At 37.1% G+C, this 16,632-nt stretch overlaps 1 protein-coding gene across 2 annotated transcripts; it reads left to right on the plus strand.

Annotated features, from left to right (window-relative positions):
- The first annotated feature begins 9,600 nt into the window (after positions 1-9,600).
- Positions 9,601-15,278, plus strand: ube2l3b (ubiquitin-conjugating enzyme E2L 3b). Of its 2 annotated transcripts, XM_053653675.1 has the most exons (5): positions 9,601-9,661; positions 11,386-11,481; positions 11,663-11,849; positions 14,211-14,378; positions 14,480-15,278. In XM_053653675.1, exons 1-4 carry the CDS (start codon positions 9,635-9,637, stop codon positions 14,363-14,365), a joined length of 465 nt encoding a protein of 154 aa, XP_053509650.1. In that variant the 5' UTR covers positions 9,601-9,634; the 3' UTR covers positions 14,366-14,378; positions 14,480-15,278. The 2 variants fall into 2 exon arrangements, with proteins under 2 accessions (XP_053509650.1, XP_053509649.1); XM_053653674.1 differs by having other exon boundaries at positions 14,211-15,278.
- Positions 15,279-16,632: the final 1,354 nt, after the last annotated feature.

The following is a 16,632-nucleotide window of genomic DNA, read 5'->3' on the forward strand; positions in this document are numbered from 1 at the left end:
CATTATACCACCATCTACACACACTGATTGTGTTTTAGCTGCATGTATATAATATGTAGTAAACAAGGTGCCATTGTTTACTCTAAACTGCACAATTGCACAATACTAAAATCTACCGATGCTTATCTTGGCAGACCAGAATTGTTCTAAGGTTACAACATTGTTTATTGCATAGTGTGGTTTGATGAGAGAGAAATACATCAGAATGGACAAGAGGTTCTGAAAGTACATTTTATGTCATGCCCCAAAACATGAGGACAAAATGAGAAGAGAAACTAGTGAAATAATAAAAAAAAAAAAACCCCATTCTGAGGTCACTGGCTCAGTTACAAAAGAGTACAGGTAGTACTCTGACTACATTAAGCAAACAAGCAAAGCACTGAGTGCTGAAATGCAACCTAATCCAAATGTGGTCTGAGTGAACAATACCGCAGGGCTCAACATCTAATTCACAGTTCTTTTTTTTTTTTTTTTTTTACCTGGAATTGTTGTTGGTTTGAACTCCAGACAGAAGTGGAAGAAAAAGCGAACCTTGCCATAAGCTAAATAGAGCAATCAAAAGGATATGGACAAAGAATAGGCCACCAAAGCTTTAAGAAATGTGATATAATAAGTGTACAGTGGACAACATATTGTAAATGAAAGGTTTGTACAACATAAGTGAATTATAATAGGACTACCAGAAAAAAAATTCCCAAAAAGAAAATCCCCTCGGGAGTCGAACTGTAATCACCCGAATGTTTACTGACCTTATGCTGAACCTTATAGCACTTATTACACCTTACATTACTTATTTATTTTATCTGATCTTTACATAGTTCAGTAGTGGTGACACAATAGTGCCGACACGTGAATAACAGTTCAGTGTGCAGGTGATTTATCTTATCCTAATGATTTATATAGTGAGTGATCCAGAATGACTTATTTAATGCTTCATCTCTTGTGTTAACAGGAAACTGGACCTCAACTTACTGTAATCTTAGTGTAGGGACTTTCACTACAGAACACATTTCTTGGTTTGACTGGTAAATCAGGAATGATGGGGGTAAGCTGAGAAGCAGTAAATGAAGTTTAGTACTGGTTCCTCAGCAGTAAACAAACATTCCAGGAAGTGCAACTCTGTGCAGTGTGTAGATGTTGCTCAATAAAACTGGCAGTGCAACAAGTACTACTGTGCAAAGTGTGTGTGTGTGTGTGTGTGTGTGTGTGTGTGAATGAAATGCAATTATAGATACACTATATGGCCAAAACCTGTCCATCACACCCATATGAGGTTATCGAACATCTTATTCCAAATCTGTGGCCATTAATATAGAGCATAGCCCCCCTTTAAGGCTAAAACAGCTTTCACTCTTGTGGGAAGGCTTCCTACAGGATTTTGGAGTGTGTCTGTGGGCATTTGTGCTTATTCAGTCAAGAGAGCATTAGTGAGGTCTGGCGCTGATGTTGGTTGAGAAGCCCTGGTTTGCAATCAGAGTTCTGGCTAATCCTAAAGATGTTCAGCGGGGTTGAGTTCAAGGCACTGGAGTTCCTCCATGCCAAACTCATCAAACATGCTGGAATGTCATGCAATATCATGCACTCACAATTTACATTGTCATGTTGGAACAGGAAAGGGTCTTCTCCCATTGCCACAAAGTTGGAAGCATACAATTGTGTAAAATTTCTTTGTATGCTGTAGCACTGACATTAACATTACCCTTCACTGGACCCAAGGGGCCCAAACACTGAAAAATAGCCCCAGACCATTATCGCTCCTCCACCAAACTGTACTGTTGGCAATTTACATTCTGGTAAAGAGTGGTTTCCTGGCATCAGATTGCCAGATAGGGAAGTGCAATCATCACTGCAGAGCACACATTTTCACTACTCCAGAGTCCAGCAGACTCTTGGCATTGGACATAGTGATATCAGGCTGTAGTGACTGATACAACAGAGTATAGGCAATTTTTATGCATTATACGCTTCAGCACTAAACAGTCCTGCTCTGTGAGTTTGAATGGTCTACTGCTTCGTGGCTGAGTTGTTGTTGATTCTAGATGCTTCCATTTCACAATAATAGCACTTAACCTTGACAGGGCAGACCAAGCAGGGCAGAAACTTCATGGCCTGACTTGTAGCAAAGGTGGCATCCCATGACAGTGCCATGTTTAATGTCACTGAGTTCTTCAGTATGACCCATTCCACCGCCAATGTTTGTCTATAGAGATGGTATGGCTGTGTGCTTGATTTTATGCACCTGATAGCAATGGGCATGGCTGGAACACCTGAACTCAATCATTAGGAGGGGTGTCTACATACATTTGGCCATATAGTGTATTTAAGGTGGTGGAATAGAATAGCACAGAACAGCACAGTACAGAGCAGAGAAACTGAATAGAATAGAACAAAATAGAATAGAACAATGCAGTGTAAAAGTAATAGAATTGCATAGAGGAGAATAGAGTAATATAATGGAATAGAATAGAATAGAGCAATGCAATGCAAAGTAAATAGAATAGCATAGAAGAGAATAGAATAGAATAGCTTTGGAGCAGCTTTTCTGAATTGCAACTACATTGAGTTCGTGAAGATTCATTGCATTTTAAATTCAAGTAAATACCCAATAGTTAAGAACATCTCAGTCTCTGTTTTTTGTGTGTTTGTGTGTCAGTTGGGGTTGTTGTTTTTTAATGTTTTTTAATATATTTAATTAGCTTTTTTTTTTGTAGCCATAAAACAGTTAATCTTGGTCTAGAGGCAGATTAAAAAAAGGAGTTGTTTTGTAATCTAACCTTTAAAGATAAACAGATAATTGTACATAATACATTGTGTATCATCATTGGAACACGGCACAATTTCCCACAAAACTACTAGAATTCAAGTCACTCAAATGTTGTGCAAAACATAAAGATGTCTGGAAAGAGCTTATATTTTATATACTTTTTAAATTGGCTTGTTATTTCTTTTCAGTTAGCTTGGAGGCAATATTTCTACTGTTAGCATTATTAAAGTTTGTGAGGGATTTTGTATTTATTTAATTATAATAACTATAATAAAACTGTTGTGACCATAAGCTGTGCACAGGACAAAGGATAATAAATTCCTTCACATGAGAGTGCAGTCATGCTGTAATCTGTATTTCTGCCTGACATGCAGCTCAAGACAATGGTAAGTAGTTAGGTGATATACACAGGTCATTTATTTTGTGCAGCATAAACATTCATTCTAAATCCTCCTGTAAAAGCAAAGAACAGGTTGGCCTAGCACTGGCTGCTAGAGGCATGATAATCTTTTTTTTCCTTTTAATTATACTGTCATCCATTCCCCATCCACTGGGTTGTTCACCCTTATCAAATGACAGCTTCCATCCCACCAGACAATACCAGCTTTAATTACACTCTCCTGGGCTCCTGACCATATCTACTCATAGAAGGATTATACACCCCTTTGGTGCTTGTAAACAAAAAGAGAACCTGAATTGAAAATGTATTACATTTGACATTTGTTTTTTGCTATACACTGAATACATTTGGGTTTTTAGATCAAAAGATGAATGTGAGAATCAGCTTTTATTTCTGAATATTTACAGTCAGATGTGTTGAGCAACTTAGAACATGGCACCTTTGGTAGCAGACCACACAATTTTTTGTTGAGCAAAAGTATAGGATCAGATAGACTTAAAGTAAATTAAAGTAAATAGCACTTAAAATTCTGTTAGTCCCTTCAGTCTCACCAGACATTCAGACATTACCCTTCATCCGTAATGTCAGCCTGTAATTTGACCCCATTTGTATATAATTCCTGTACCTGAGACCCTATACTTTCATGCTTTGACCTCTGTGTGATACTTCTGTCTGTGGGAGAGAGACATTTGCCAGATCCTCTCTATGATGTTGTATTTCTTACTCAAACAGTACATATCCTTTTTCCAGCAGACGGTTGTAAGAGAAGTTTCATTTTTAGCACCCAGGAGTCAATGCATGGCCTCATTAAGGGGTTCTTTGGCTGGATTAGGACACAGTACGGTTTAAATAATCCATAAACCAATGCAAAGTATATATTCTAGCTTATATGACACAATTTTATATGAGTCATATGACAACTTTGAACAAACAACATTTAAACAAGAGGTGTATGACACAGTTGGTACTTTTGCCCCATGCAGTATTTAGAAACATTTCTCGATAAGCTTACTTACACTGAATTTACCGTCTACTTCCACTATGCTGCAAAACATCAATTTTATTGTTTCTGACACTTTTGAAAAAAACTTTCGCTGCTTCAGCTGCTTCAGCAGCAGCAGCTACATAATAAAACTTTACATTTATTATGTAAAAAACAATTATGACACATATTTACGTTTTTTTATTTTGTTCTTTTTTTTTTTTTTTTTTTTTACAAGAATTCTAACTGGAATAATCCCCTGTGGATTTATTATAAGTGTCCCTAGATGTGTGCAGATCTCTGCATGCATAATAGTACCCTGTGTTTGGAGTTAAATATTATCATTAGTCGGTAATATGTGTTTCATCTTTAAAGAACAGGTTGTGCATAGTCTTGTGTGATTCCCCACAGGCTTTATACACCCACATTAAAAATAATAATAATAACCTCAGTTGGCACTCATGAAATGAAACTTATGGGAAATTCGAATTGGAATTGGAACCAAAGGAACAATTAGACGTCCTACACACAATGTTAACTGTAACAGTCTACATGCCTGCCATCCCACACACACATAAAATCTCAATAAGATTTTGGGTGTGAGATCCTTAAGAACAAAGGCATGGTGCATTTCTTTTGTACCATGAAAACTCAATTCATCATTGACATATGCTACACTAAAGACACCATTATTTGCTTATATGAATTATAGGCCTATATAAGGCAAATTATTGTCTTTCAACCACTCAATGTAGCCATCTGGTTAATTCTTTATCTTTGAGACCAAAGAACCGAGGAGAGCCTATGCACACTATATACAGTTTGTATTCCTAAAACATCTCAACTGAAATAAAATAAATGAACAGCTTAAGACTGAAAAATACCTGTGCTGTTTTGTAATGGTAATAATGATGAATTAATTCTGGAATGTATTAATGACACCATTTCAGTCAGAAAGGACTGTGAATAAGCTATGAATCGGGATCAGTTTCATTGTACAGCTAAGATTCATTTATGAGGAAACTGACTTGCCATTTGCTCACTTTGACACTTTCACAATCTTAAAAAGACTGTACTAAGAAAAAAATATTGAAAAGGAAATATATGCAGGTATTAAATACTCTCTCCTCTGAAAGTATTGGAAAATCAAGGCTAATTTTTTATTAGACGTTTTTTTTTCTATACACTGAAGGCATTTGGTTTTGAGATCAAAAGATGGATATGAGACGATACATCCGAATTTCAGCATTAATTTCCTCATATTTACAGCTAAATGTGTTAAACAACTTAGCTCATGGCACCTTTTATTTGAACCCACACATTTTTCAAGCAATCAAAAATATTGGAACATGTGACGAACAGGTGTTTCTTCTTATCCAGGTGTGCCCTGTTAAATTGATTGTTTAAACAATTAATAGCTTTGATGGTCTACTTTTGGTTTGAGCCCTGGCTTTCGCCAGTGACGTATTTGTTGTTATAAACCACCATGAAGACCAGAGAGCTGTCTATGGGAGAAGAGGGAAAGCTGTTGCACATGCCTTGGGCATAGCCAATACAACAATTTGAAAAGTGACAAGCCACAGATTCCTTAATTGCTTTATAGTTAACTTTTTTCTAAGAGCTTCTGTGAAATATGCACATATTGTAATTATTGTTCTACCTGTTTATATTGTAGTTTCTACCTACTGCAAGAAACAGTATGTACAGTCCCCTCCAAAAGTATTGGAACCACAAGGCCAGTTCTTTTGTTTTTGCTATACACTGAAGTCATTTGGGTTTGAGATAAAAAGATGAATATGAGACAATCAGCTTTCATTTCCCAATATTTACATGTACATGTGTTGAACAACTTAGGACATGGCACATTTGCTGGCAGACCACCAATTTTTAGGTGAGCAGATGTATTGGATCAGATAGCCTTAAAGTAAATGAAAGTTAAAAAAAACAAACAAAAAAAAACCCCACAATATTTGGTTGCATATCTCTTGTTTGCAATAACTGCATCAATCCGTTGACCCAGTAACATCACCAGACTGTTGCATTTTTCTTTTGTGATGCTTTTCCAAGCTTGTACCACAGCTGCTTTAAGTTGGTTTTTTATTTGGGGGGTTTCTACTTTCAGTCTCCTCAACACTACTGCCCCCATGCTTGACCGATGAGTGTGTATGTGTTGGATCATGAGCAGATGCTTTCCATCATTTTGGTAGAAATTAATCTTTGGTTTAGAGACTAATCTCAGTATTTCTTTTTCTTACTTTCTTTTTTCACCACTGAAAGTTTTATGTAGTACCCTACAACAGTGGGTTGCCCTATTAGAAAGGGTGCAATGAAAGTGAAGCAAACTATCCAACATACATTTGAAGATGCTCACTCACTATTTCTTTCGGAGCATACACAATATGGTGATTTTAACAAATTAAATAGACTTGGAAAGTGTAATCGTGAATAAAAGGACATATTTATGTGCAGTGTAAATGCTGCATTCCAGCAGAGATATAGTATGAGCATAACGCTAGTGTAAAAGTCCCCAAAATTCCCAGCTTGAAAATTTTGTCATAGGTCATTGACATGGTATGCAGTGCACGTTTTAGTGGCCACACCAGTCAGAACCCAGAGCAATTTCCACCCAACTACACAACTACATTTGACCTTGGCAAACTAACAGTGCTTACCAAAAGAGGCAGGTCTATTCAGTCACATGGTTTATAGGAAACATAAAATTGTTGGTTGTTTGGTTATACACTTACGTGCATGTTTATCAAAACAGACTGGGAAAGTCATGAATACACACACACACACACACACACACACACACACACACACAATTAATTAATTAATTTGTTAATTAATTAATTAATTAATTAATTATTAAAATCCATGGCTTCTGTAACTATGATGCATAAAGCTCCAATTAGATACAGTCTGGTCTGTGCAAAAATATTTATGACACAGATCAACTGCTGTGATTTCCTTGGTATCATCGCTAAATGATGCAAATCCATCCATTTTCTATACTGCTTATCCTTCAGTGTCATAATTAAAGCAATGCAGTGATTATATCTTAGTGTTGGACATTTTATTATTGCAAACACATACATGCATCAAGTTAAACACGCCACAATGCAGCATGCTGCTGAGTGCTGATCTCTGACATTAGAGTGACATCTTTTGGTCACACGAAGAACTTAAACACACTTAGAGCTCAGATCTCAAATATTCTTTAGTTATTAATGCTAGGAAAAGGTATTATGTGGCCTACATAGAATCACTGTTGTTATAAGGCACTCTAGTGGCAAATGCATGGTATGTCTAGGACTTATTTCAAATTTATTTAAATTTAAATATTGTAGAGTTTCCATTACAAAGCCTTGACACACACCTGACTTTTAAATTTTCATTTAGAAAGAACATTGACTTACGCAGACCATGAATGAACAGTCAAAACAAAAAAACAAAAAAACAAAAACAAACAAACAAACAAAAAAAACCACTACCTCCTAGAATCTATGTTAGTCAGCAGAGCTCATCCGTATTAGTAGTTAACTAACCCTCCATCTATTAAATAACTACTTGACTCCAGCTGTCATTTCATAACCCTGTCCTTTAATATCCATAGAAATGTACACAACTCCATCCCCTAAAATCTATGACATTAATACCACAATATCTTGCCAAATCTACACAATATTGTAGATATTGTAGAAAAATATTGTAGGAAAACACTACGTAAAAGAGTCTTGAATGCAAAATTCAAAATACAATATACCAATAATTTGTTGAGTGCCAAGGCCTTCATTAGCTTAGCTCACATTGTTAAAAGCACAAGTGTTCTTGCTTTGTTACATTAGCAAACCTAACAAGCTAGATTCCAAGCACACTGAGCTTAGTTATCAACACACCATTTTCAGAGTCATTATAAAAATTAGCTAACCTAGCAGGCTAAAAATAGAACAAAGGCATATTTATGCTAGACACACTAACACTTTAGCACCGCTGTGACACCTCCAACAACATCTAAGCTATCCTGCGGGTCACAGTCAGAACAACACATAAGCTATATTTCAGATTATTCAATGATTTTTGTTTGATGATTTAGCTATTACCAATTGGCCAAATGTATGGTCAGGGGGCATGGGGTTTGACTGATTAAAGGAATGAATAAATAATGCAATAAAACCCTGAAAAGATAATGTTTTACATATACTGTTTTTATTTTTGTGGGTTTTTTTTTTTTTTTTTTTTTAACCCAAATGGAATTGTCCAAAGAAAAGCCTACCAGTGGTCAGTTCTTGAATCTGGACCCAAACAAATTAGCACTATAGAAAAAGTAGCCTACAAAACTGGGGTTTAAAGATACATTTGATCGAGGTGGTGTGCCCAATTATATGCCTTTTGTATCTTTGGTTAAATGAACATAACAAGAGAAACATAATTAAAGGTAGATGGGATGTTATGGACCACTGGTGTGCTTTTCATGGACATAGCTAAAGGGTGGCCAGGGGTGGCCACTGTCATATCATGAAGCATGGTCAACCCAGTAAGATATTATATTATATTATATTATATTATATTATATTATATTTGATAGGTTTAGGGGAAATGGTGGCTTAGTGGTTAGCACAGTTCTGTCCTATCTGCACTTTGAGCTTGAATGTTCTCACTGTAATTCGGGGGTTTCCTTCCCCAGTCCAAAGACATGCGTTTGGCTGATTGGCATCTCTAAAATTGTCTGTTGTGTGCAAATGTGTGTGTGATTGTGTGTTGTGCCCTGCAATGGGTTGGCACCCATCCAGGGTGTCCCACACCTTACCGGGATATCCTCCAGGCTCCCTGCAACCCTATGTAGGATAAGCGGTACAGAAAATGGATGGATGGAATGAAATGTTATTATAGTCAACAACTGTAATGTTGTGTAGGAACAAACAACTTTAGCTAGCTAACACAGGAGCAAATTAGTTCACTGACAACATTATTTGGAGGTTTATTCATTATTTAGATGCATAACACTGGATTTCTTAAGTTTAATGCTTCTGTTAATGCTAACAAGATCTTATGATGGTGTACTTGATGAGATGTAGTCTAATGTTATGTTAGCTAAGACTGTTTTGTATCTTGCTAGATGATAAACATTGTTGCTGGGGAGTCAATGTGGATTCTAATCAGCCATAAACAGGTAGGGGTAGCCAAATTGTGTAATTTTCTATGGAAGTGGATGAGTATTTTGCCACCCCAATACGGTCATTGGGTTTAACCTGGCCCCCCCATCGTAAAAGCTCTGGCTACACCCAATATTTAAACATTTCTATAATATTTCCTTTGTAGAACAAACATGGAAATGTCAACTGTGTAATAAATAACTGAGAACCCGATTGTTCTGCCCGTTTATTTTTAATCACTTGTATTCTTAGGTTACTTTTAAACGAGTTTAATTAGTTTCTGCTGTGTCTTGTTGCCGCGGTGCATTCTGGGAGTAGTCGAATGATTCAAGATGGCGGCGAGCAGGAGACTGCACAAGGTAGAATATCTTTATTTCCCTGTTTTTTGTTTTTATATCGCTTTCGTAGTCGACGGCCGAATGATGAATTTTCATTAAGCCGATTATTACTTGACCTGAATGAGAAATCAGTTCATTCACGTTCGTTTGTGATTAAGTTTCGTTCAAAGTTACACTATCGCTCAGACGGTAGCTATGTCCTAAACAGCATACTACCGTACTAATTAGTGTGTACAAAGTAGTACGCAACCAACGGCGGTGTAAGGTTTTAACATACTATTTAGTACGGTAGTATGCGGTTTAGGCTGTAGCCGGCGAGTCTCGGTTAGCTTTATTTCAGAAGCCGGGTTTGGTGGTGAAAATAGACAGTACAGCCCCATTGTTAAATAAATAAGTGTCTTCTTTTTGTTGTGTTTTATTAATAAATTGCGAGAAAGCTTAATAATAAGTGTATACAATCATCTGGTCAAATAAGTTATGTCTCGGATATGCTGTGCTAGTTGGCCGTGCGCTATTTTGTGGAAGGGGAAAAAAAACAGGTCATGATGTCTTAATCTAGCCATAACATTTTTAGTTCTATAAAATGGTGTCTGTACATCGGTTTATTAACATAAAGATATTAGGGATGTGGCGACTAACAATCAAAATAAGCAGAAATCACGTTAAACTAGCCATTAACGTAACTAGTTATTAACCTAAAACGACAGTGTAGATTGCTAGCTAGGTAAATGATCTAGCTGTGGTGGCTAAGTTAAGAAAATGTGTGCCTTATCTGACAGTCAGTATTAGTTAGACATTTGTGTATATACTTTGCTTTTAGCAAGCTAGTTAGCAAGGCCCTGAAGAAAAAACGAAACTGTAAGTAGACTTCACTTCAAGAGCACAGATCAGTTTCCCTATGTCAGCTAGTCACGTGACTGAAAGTGATCCAGCCTGGATATTTACTATATATCTCAGTAATGAGTGGTGTGGTGGTGTTTTTTTTTCTTTCCTTTAAGGGGTTCCTTATAGATTAGATGGCTATCAAAGTATGCATGTGTAAATGTTTATGGTTTTAATGATTCACACATTGACACATGGTGAGCAGTGCTATAAAGTGTACTTGTAAGGAGGATACTTCCTCATCAGATAAACATGCTGGCTGCTCGATTACATCTTTGTTAACAAACAGGAAAATCTCTAATCATGAGATTTCCCATGTGGGAGCGTAACTATTTATGGGCAGCTTGTTCATACTAAAACGTGCTTGGATGTATTTATAGGCTTACTGATAGTATGTATGACTAAGGGATGTGCTGGTGGTTCTAATAGAGATGTTATCAGTGTGTCATTAAGCTCAGTTTGTTTATTGAAAAACAGTTTTCAGACGTCTATCAATACTATAATATGGCAATTAATTCAATACTGTAAGTATAAAATTTTCACTGGTAAATTATTTTTAAAAATTACAATCATCCATCCAACTCACAGCTCAGCGTGTTGTGTTCTGAGATGCTTTTCTGCTCACCTTGGTTGTAAAGAGTGTTGATTTGACTGGCTGTCAACTTTAACCAGTCTGGCCATTCTCCTCTGACTGTTCTCATCAATGAGACATTTCCACCTGCAAATGCCGCAGTCTAGAGACTGCAGTGTGTGAAAATCCCAGGACATCAGCTGTTTCTGAAATGCTCAATCCAACAGGTGTAGCTCCATTTATGCATGGTGCATGTCATATTGAAAACATGTGTGTTTGTTCATTTTGGTAGGAGCTTGAAGAAATTCGCAAATCTGGAATGAGAAACTTCCGGAACATTCAGGTCGATGAATCGAATATCCTGACATGGCAAGGCCTCATTGTTCCAGTAAGTCCCCTCTTCTGCTCTGCTTTAACGAAATACATTGTTTCATTTTGTCTTTTATTCGAAAAAGTCGTTGTCTACTGCTGTATGCATGCGTACAGACTCATAAAGGCGTTATCTTTACTAAAAGTTTCACTTTCAGTTTGTGTCTTTCTCGGGTGACGTATGCAAATTTTTTCTTTAGGATAACCCTCCATATGACAAAGGGGCATTCAGGATCGAGATCATTTTCCCTGCAGAATACCCTTTCAAACCCCCGAAGATCACGTTCAAGACAAAGATCTACCACCCCAACATTGACGAGAAAGGGCAGGTCTGTCTGCCTGTAATTAGTGCAGAGAACTGGAAACCGGCCACCAAAACTGACCAAGGTATGTGAAGCTACACAACATCGAGCATCAGGCATGATGCGGTCCATCTAGGATTTTGCGATCGCAGAAACGAACGCAAAATCAAGAAAACTCTGCAATATTAAATTTTCCAAAGTTACCACAGATTTTTCTCAGGTTTGGGCCAAGACGCGTCATGCGACGTCATCACAACGCACATTCAGCCAAAGCCCTCTTCAATTCACAGTCGTCCAGCATGAGTACAGCTAAAAGGCCTCATTTAATAGGCTGTGTGCACTTATATAGGGTTTTCTTTGTTGTGTTGTTTTTTTTTGTATGTTTGTTTTTTAAATTAATCCAAAGCGCTTTACACTATGTCTCATTCACACTCGCACACCAATGGTAGCAGAGCTGCCATGCAAGGCGCTAACTTGCCATCAGGAGCAACTTGGGGTTCAGTGTCTTGCCAAGAACACTTCGGCATGTGGAGTCATGTGGTCCGGGAATCGAACCGCCAACCCTACGATTAGTGGACAACCCGCTCTACCACCTGATCCACAGCCGAACACAAACACCAACATTTACCTACAAACAGCGCTGTAAAATACCGTGCAATTGTAATTTCACCAATTCATGTACTCCACAAATTGCACTGCAAATTTTGAAAGAAGCTGCAGCAATATCAAGCATTTTTGGCAGCAGCAATCACAAAAAACCTCAGCGAAATCCTGTACGACTCATGAACATGGTGCTGTGTTTGTGAGCCAGTCAGCGCTTTTTTAAAAATGTGATATTACGGTTTGCTCCAGCCTTTTTAGTAATATTTACCAAGAAACCTTTTCTCCATTTCCCCCATATATTGACAAATAAGTCATTTGAATGCCGCACATTTTTTTTCTTCTTTTTTTTCTGTTAACAGAACGGAGCAATGCATTAACTGGTTTCAATTTCTGGAATGCCCTGCTTTACCTACCTTGATCTTGCCATGAAAATAGCCACTGATGCTGGCATGGCATTAAAGGAACAATACATACATAAATAAATAACTGGTTTCAGTTTATGGATCAAATTTAAGGTATCATAAATCCAGAGCAGCCATTGCTTATGCTTCCTGTTCATTTCACGTTTTTTTGCCGAGTCTTGCGAGCTCCTTGCATGGAGCCGTGGACACTTTTTCAGCTGATATTGCCCACAACTCCTTGCGCAAAGGAGGAGGAGCTTTGTGACGGTTTGCTTCACCGCATTCAAGGATACATTTTAGATAAATCAAGAGAATGGTAAATTAAATGATGTAGTATAAATAATATAAGGAATAATGAATGGAGAAAAGCTGAAATGCAATGAGGAGTTTGTTTACGGTGACCGTGTGCGTAACTAGGTAACAACGTTCTCCTCCCTTACATGACGTTTCGGTATGTCCCAGTACTTTTATACGATTACTACACACTCAAAATTATGTACTTTTTTCTTCACAAAAAGAGTACATACTTTTAGTACGTAATGTAAATATGCCACTTGGGATGCAGGGAGGGTTTTACAAGCGAAGCAGAATACAATTAACGGCCCTTGAACTTTGAACCTTCCATTCTGTAGTGTAGAATTTAACTGCTGAGTGATGGCAAAAAAAACAGGCTTTATATCCTGTTATTAACGTGAGATTACAGCATGAGAAACCGAAGAGCCAGTTTAATAGCTTTATAGCCTTATTTTCTCAGGAGTTAATATTTAACCCACTTTTAAAAAAGCTGCATAATTTCTTTTTCCAACCCTGAGGGATTAGTGATGAGATGCTCGATTTTGTCATTTCAGAAAAATAATAATTCCAGAGAAAGTTACCTGTATTTGGCCAAACACAGCTCAGTCAGTGATACTGGACTTGTTTGGACCAACCTCATGGACCTCGTAACGTAGTAGTAATACAGTAGACACACTCGTGCGTGTCGTTATTGTTAACAAGTGTCATGAATGTCTTGTAATAAGACAAACTGTATCAAGATTCTCGAAGGCATTTCTACAATACATGATGTGTGTCACGATAGATGGGTTTGTGAACAATTTTACAACAATACAATACAGTTGCATTAAAAAGAAAAACTTGTTAAATTATCCTTTAACAGCCACAGAATTTAACAAAACTACATTTCTATTTATAGAAAAGTAATTTTAAAAAATATTTAATGATGAAAAGTCAGATATTTTAACATACAGCTACTTCCCAGTTTATATTATTTAATATTATTTTGTCAAATTTACATTCTTGTATTTCCTCTAGTACAATTTTATTTTAAATAATTTATAAATTTCTAAATAAATAAGGTGCTTAGGGATTTTTGAATAATTGATGCCTTTTCATGTGGCATGTCTGCCTAAATTTGTTTTCTAAATTTTGGTTTTGTTTTTCAGTTATTCAGTCACTCATCGCGCTGGTGAATGACCCACAGCCAGAACATCCCCTGAGGGCCGACTTAGCAGAAGAATACTCAAAGGACCGTAAAAAATTCTTTAAAAACGCAGAAGAGTTTACAAAGAAACACGGTGAAAAGCGGCCAGTGGACTAATGACACCTGACAAGTGTGTAGCTCCACTTCTCCCAAACATAAATCCTCCTTTTACACCTTCCTCTTTCCTCACTTTCTTCCTTCTTGTCTTTCTCAATACACGTATCATTCTAGTCGAGCTGGAGAATCGCACCGCCGCTGCAGCCTCCGTCGTAAAGCGGGACTCCGTGTGGATCCGTCACCAGTCTCTCTGCCTGGTGTTAGCTTGAAGCCGTTAGGAAAACTCTGGTTTTGGTCCTTTTTTTTTTGTTTTTGTTAAGGAAAATACAGGAAATTGTAACGTGGTATCTCAGTATTGAGTGCTGTGTGAAATGATCTTCACATCAATATGTACTTCTTTAATCTGGAATAAGGTTTAACAGTTAATTCGAAAATAATTCTATAAAAAAAAGTTCAATGTAATTTATCTTCTGTAATATTTTGTCGTACCCATTACACACATTTATGTTCTATGATTTCCACACAAAAAAAAAACCTCCCAGAATGTTTTTGATGTTTAAACCAGTGAATGAGGTGATGGAGGTTACACATCTTGACCCTGGAGTGAGGAGTGTGCTGGTAATATTTCATCTGATCTTTTTTTTTTTTTTTTTTTCCTTCCCTTATTTTCACTTATTGAGTTGCACTGTGTTCTGTCGGACGGCGTCCTATCCGCTCCTAACACACCATAGATTTGCAGATGCACTGACGAGTCGACAACAACAAAACCTAGACACTGATATTATCATCATGTACTTTTCCACACTTGAAGAAAGGAAGGAATACAATTCTTGTGAATCGAAGTTTTATGGTGACGTCTAATTTTAAAAACACCCTTTATTTTAAACGTTTCACAGAGAGACCTTGTGGTTTGTTCATTATTTGGGATTAGGGTATCTCTCTCTCTCTCTCTCTCTCTCTATATATATATATATATATAAAAAAACAAAGGAAAATGGTGCCTCCAAACTGAGAGCGTTTATTTTTGTTTATTCCGAATAAAGATTAGTCGGCACCTCTTTAGAATCGTATTTGCATTATCATTCTGTTGTGGTTCATCTCTCCTTTCACATTTCTAGCCAAGAAACTGTATATTACACTCCATAGATGTTGATGAGGTGTGTTTAGGCACCTTTTTATTCATAGAGGCCTTTTAAGGAAAAATATTGGTGGTTGATGTGTTTGGAAATATAATCTCTTGTCCCTTTAAGTCACTTATCCCCTTTCACACAGTAAGTAACATCAGCTATATTAAACGATATCCATACAATCAGTCTTTTACAGCCACTATATATTTTGTGTGTGTGGAAATAGAATAAACTGGCACAGTCATGGGAATGACGTTATATACTCATGTAGCGGCTGACTGATTGGTCACTCTTGAGTGTGCTGACTGTCTGATTGGTCAATGGTTTCCTAATAAATCCAGCTAACTAACAAGACTGACCGTGTGGGATTCTCCAGTGCAAAATTGTCCACCATTATTAATTTTTTTTTTTTTTTTTTTTAAATGGAACATTTATAAACACGTAGGAAAATCTATTGTCATTACACAGCATGAGTAATTTTTTAAAACTACGATTAAGTGTGTCATGTGCTTTCCATGGAAACCCATTAGATGGCAGCATTGACAGAAAGGTTGGGATCTCTAAATCTTCATCTTTTTTCTTTCCATCCACTCTAAAATGCCATTTTCTCACCCACTAAAGATCATCTGTTGGAGTTATATGTGGGGTTTTTAAAGGGTTCCCCCAGAGGGACAAATTAGGGGTGCTTGATGGATTAGTGGTTAGCACTGTTGCCTTGTACCTCCAGGACTGGGGGTTTGAATCCCACATCTGCCCTCAGCCTCCCTGCAACCATGTGTAGGTGTGTGTACACACATATACATGCAGTATGGAAAATAGATGGATGGATTAGCTCCATGGAATGTAAGCTATTAAACTGAGATCATATTTTTAAATAGTTATTTCTCAGCTGATGAACTCTTTCCTTAAGAGTTCGTTGGATGTTTAAGTTCCTGGCTTTCTAAAAGATTTATATATGGAACCTTAACAAAAGGAAACTGTGGTAGGGATCTACATCTGCCAGTGTGATTGTTTAGACCCTCAATGAAGTAAAAACAGAAACAACCGCTCAACTATATACACCTCAGTGGCATGTATATAACATTTATTATATTATAACTTAAAGAAAATGCCAAGGAGAAGAGCAGAAATACTGGATGCGTGTAGGTGGAGGATCAGAGACAATAAAATATAAAGCACCTACAGAAAGAATGAGGGGAG

Source organism: Ictalurus furcatus, chromosome 22 (assembly GCF_023375685.1).
Source record: "Ictalurus furcatus strain D&B chromosome 22, Billie_1.0, whole genome shotgun sequence".
In the NCBI taxonomy this organism is placed as follows: domain Eukaryota; kingdom Metazoa; phylum Chordata; class Actinopteri; order Siluriformes; family Ictaluridae; genus Ictalurus; species Ictalurus furcatus.

What these genes read in the sequence shown, in the direction of transcription:
- ube2l3b (XM_053653674.1), top strand. Translation starts at nt 9,635, where the DNA reads ATGGCGGCGAGCAGGAGACTGCACAAG. An exon ending in CGAGCAGGAGACTGCACAAG is followed by an intron (nt 9,662 to 11,385) that starts GTAGAATATCTT and finishes TCATTTTGGTAG; the next exon opens with GAGCTTGAAGAAATTCGCAA. An exon ending in GGCCACCAAAACTGACCAAG is followed by an intron (nt 11,850 to 14,210) that starts GTATGTGAAGCT and finishes TTTGTTTTTCAG; the next exon opens with TTATTCAGTCACTCATCGCG.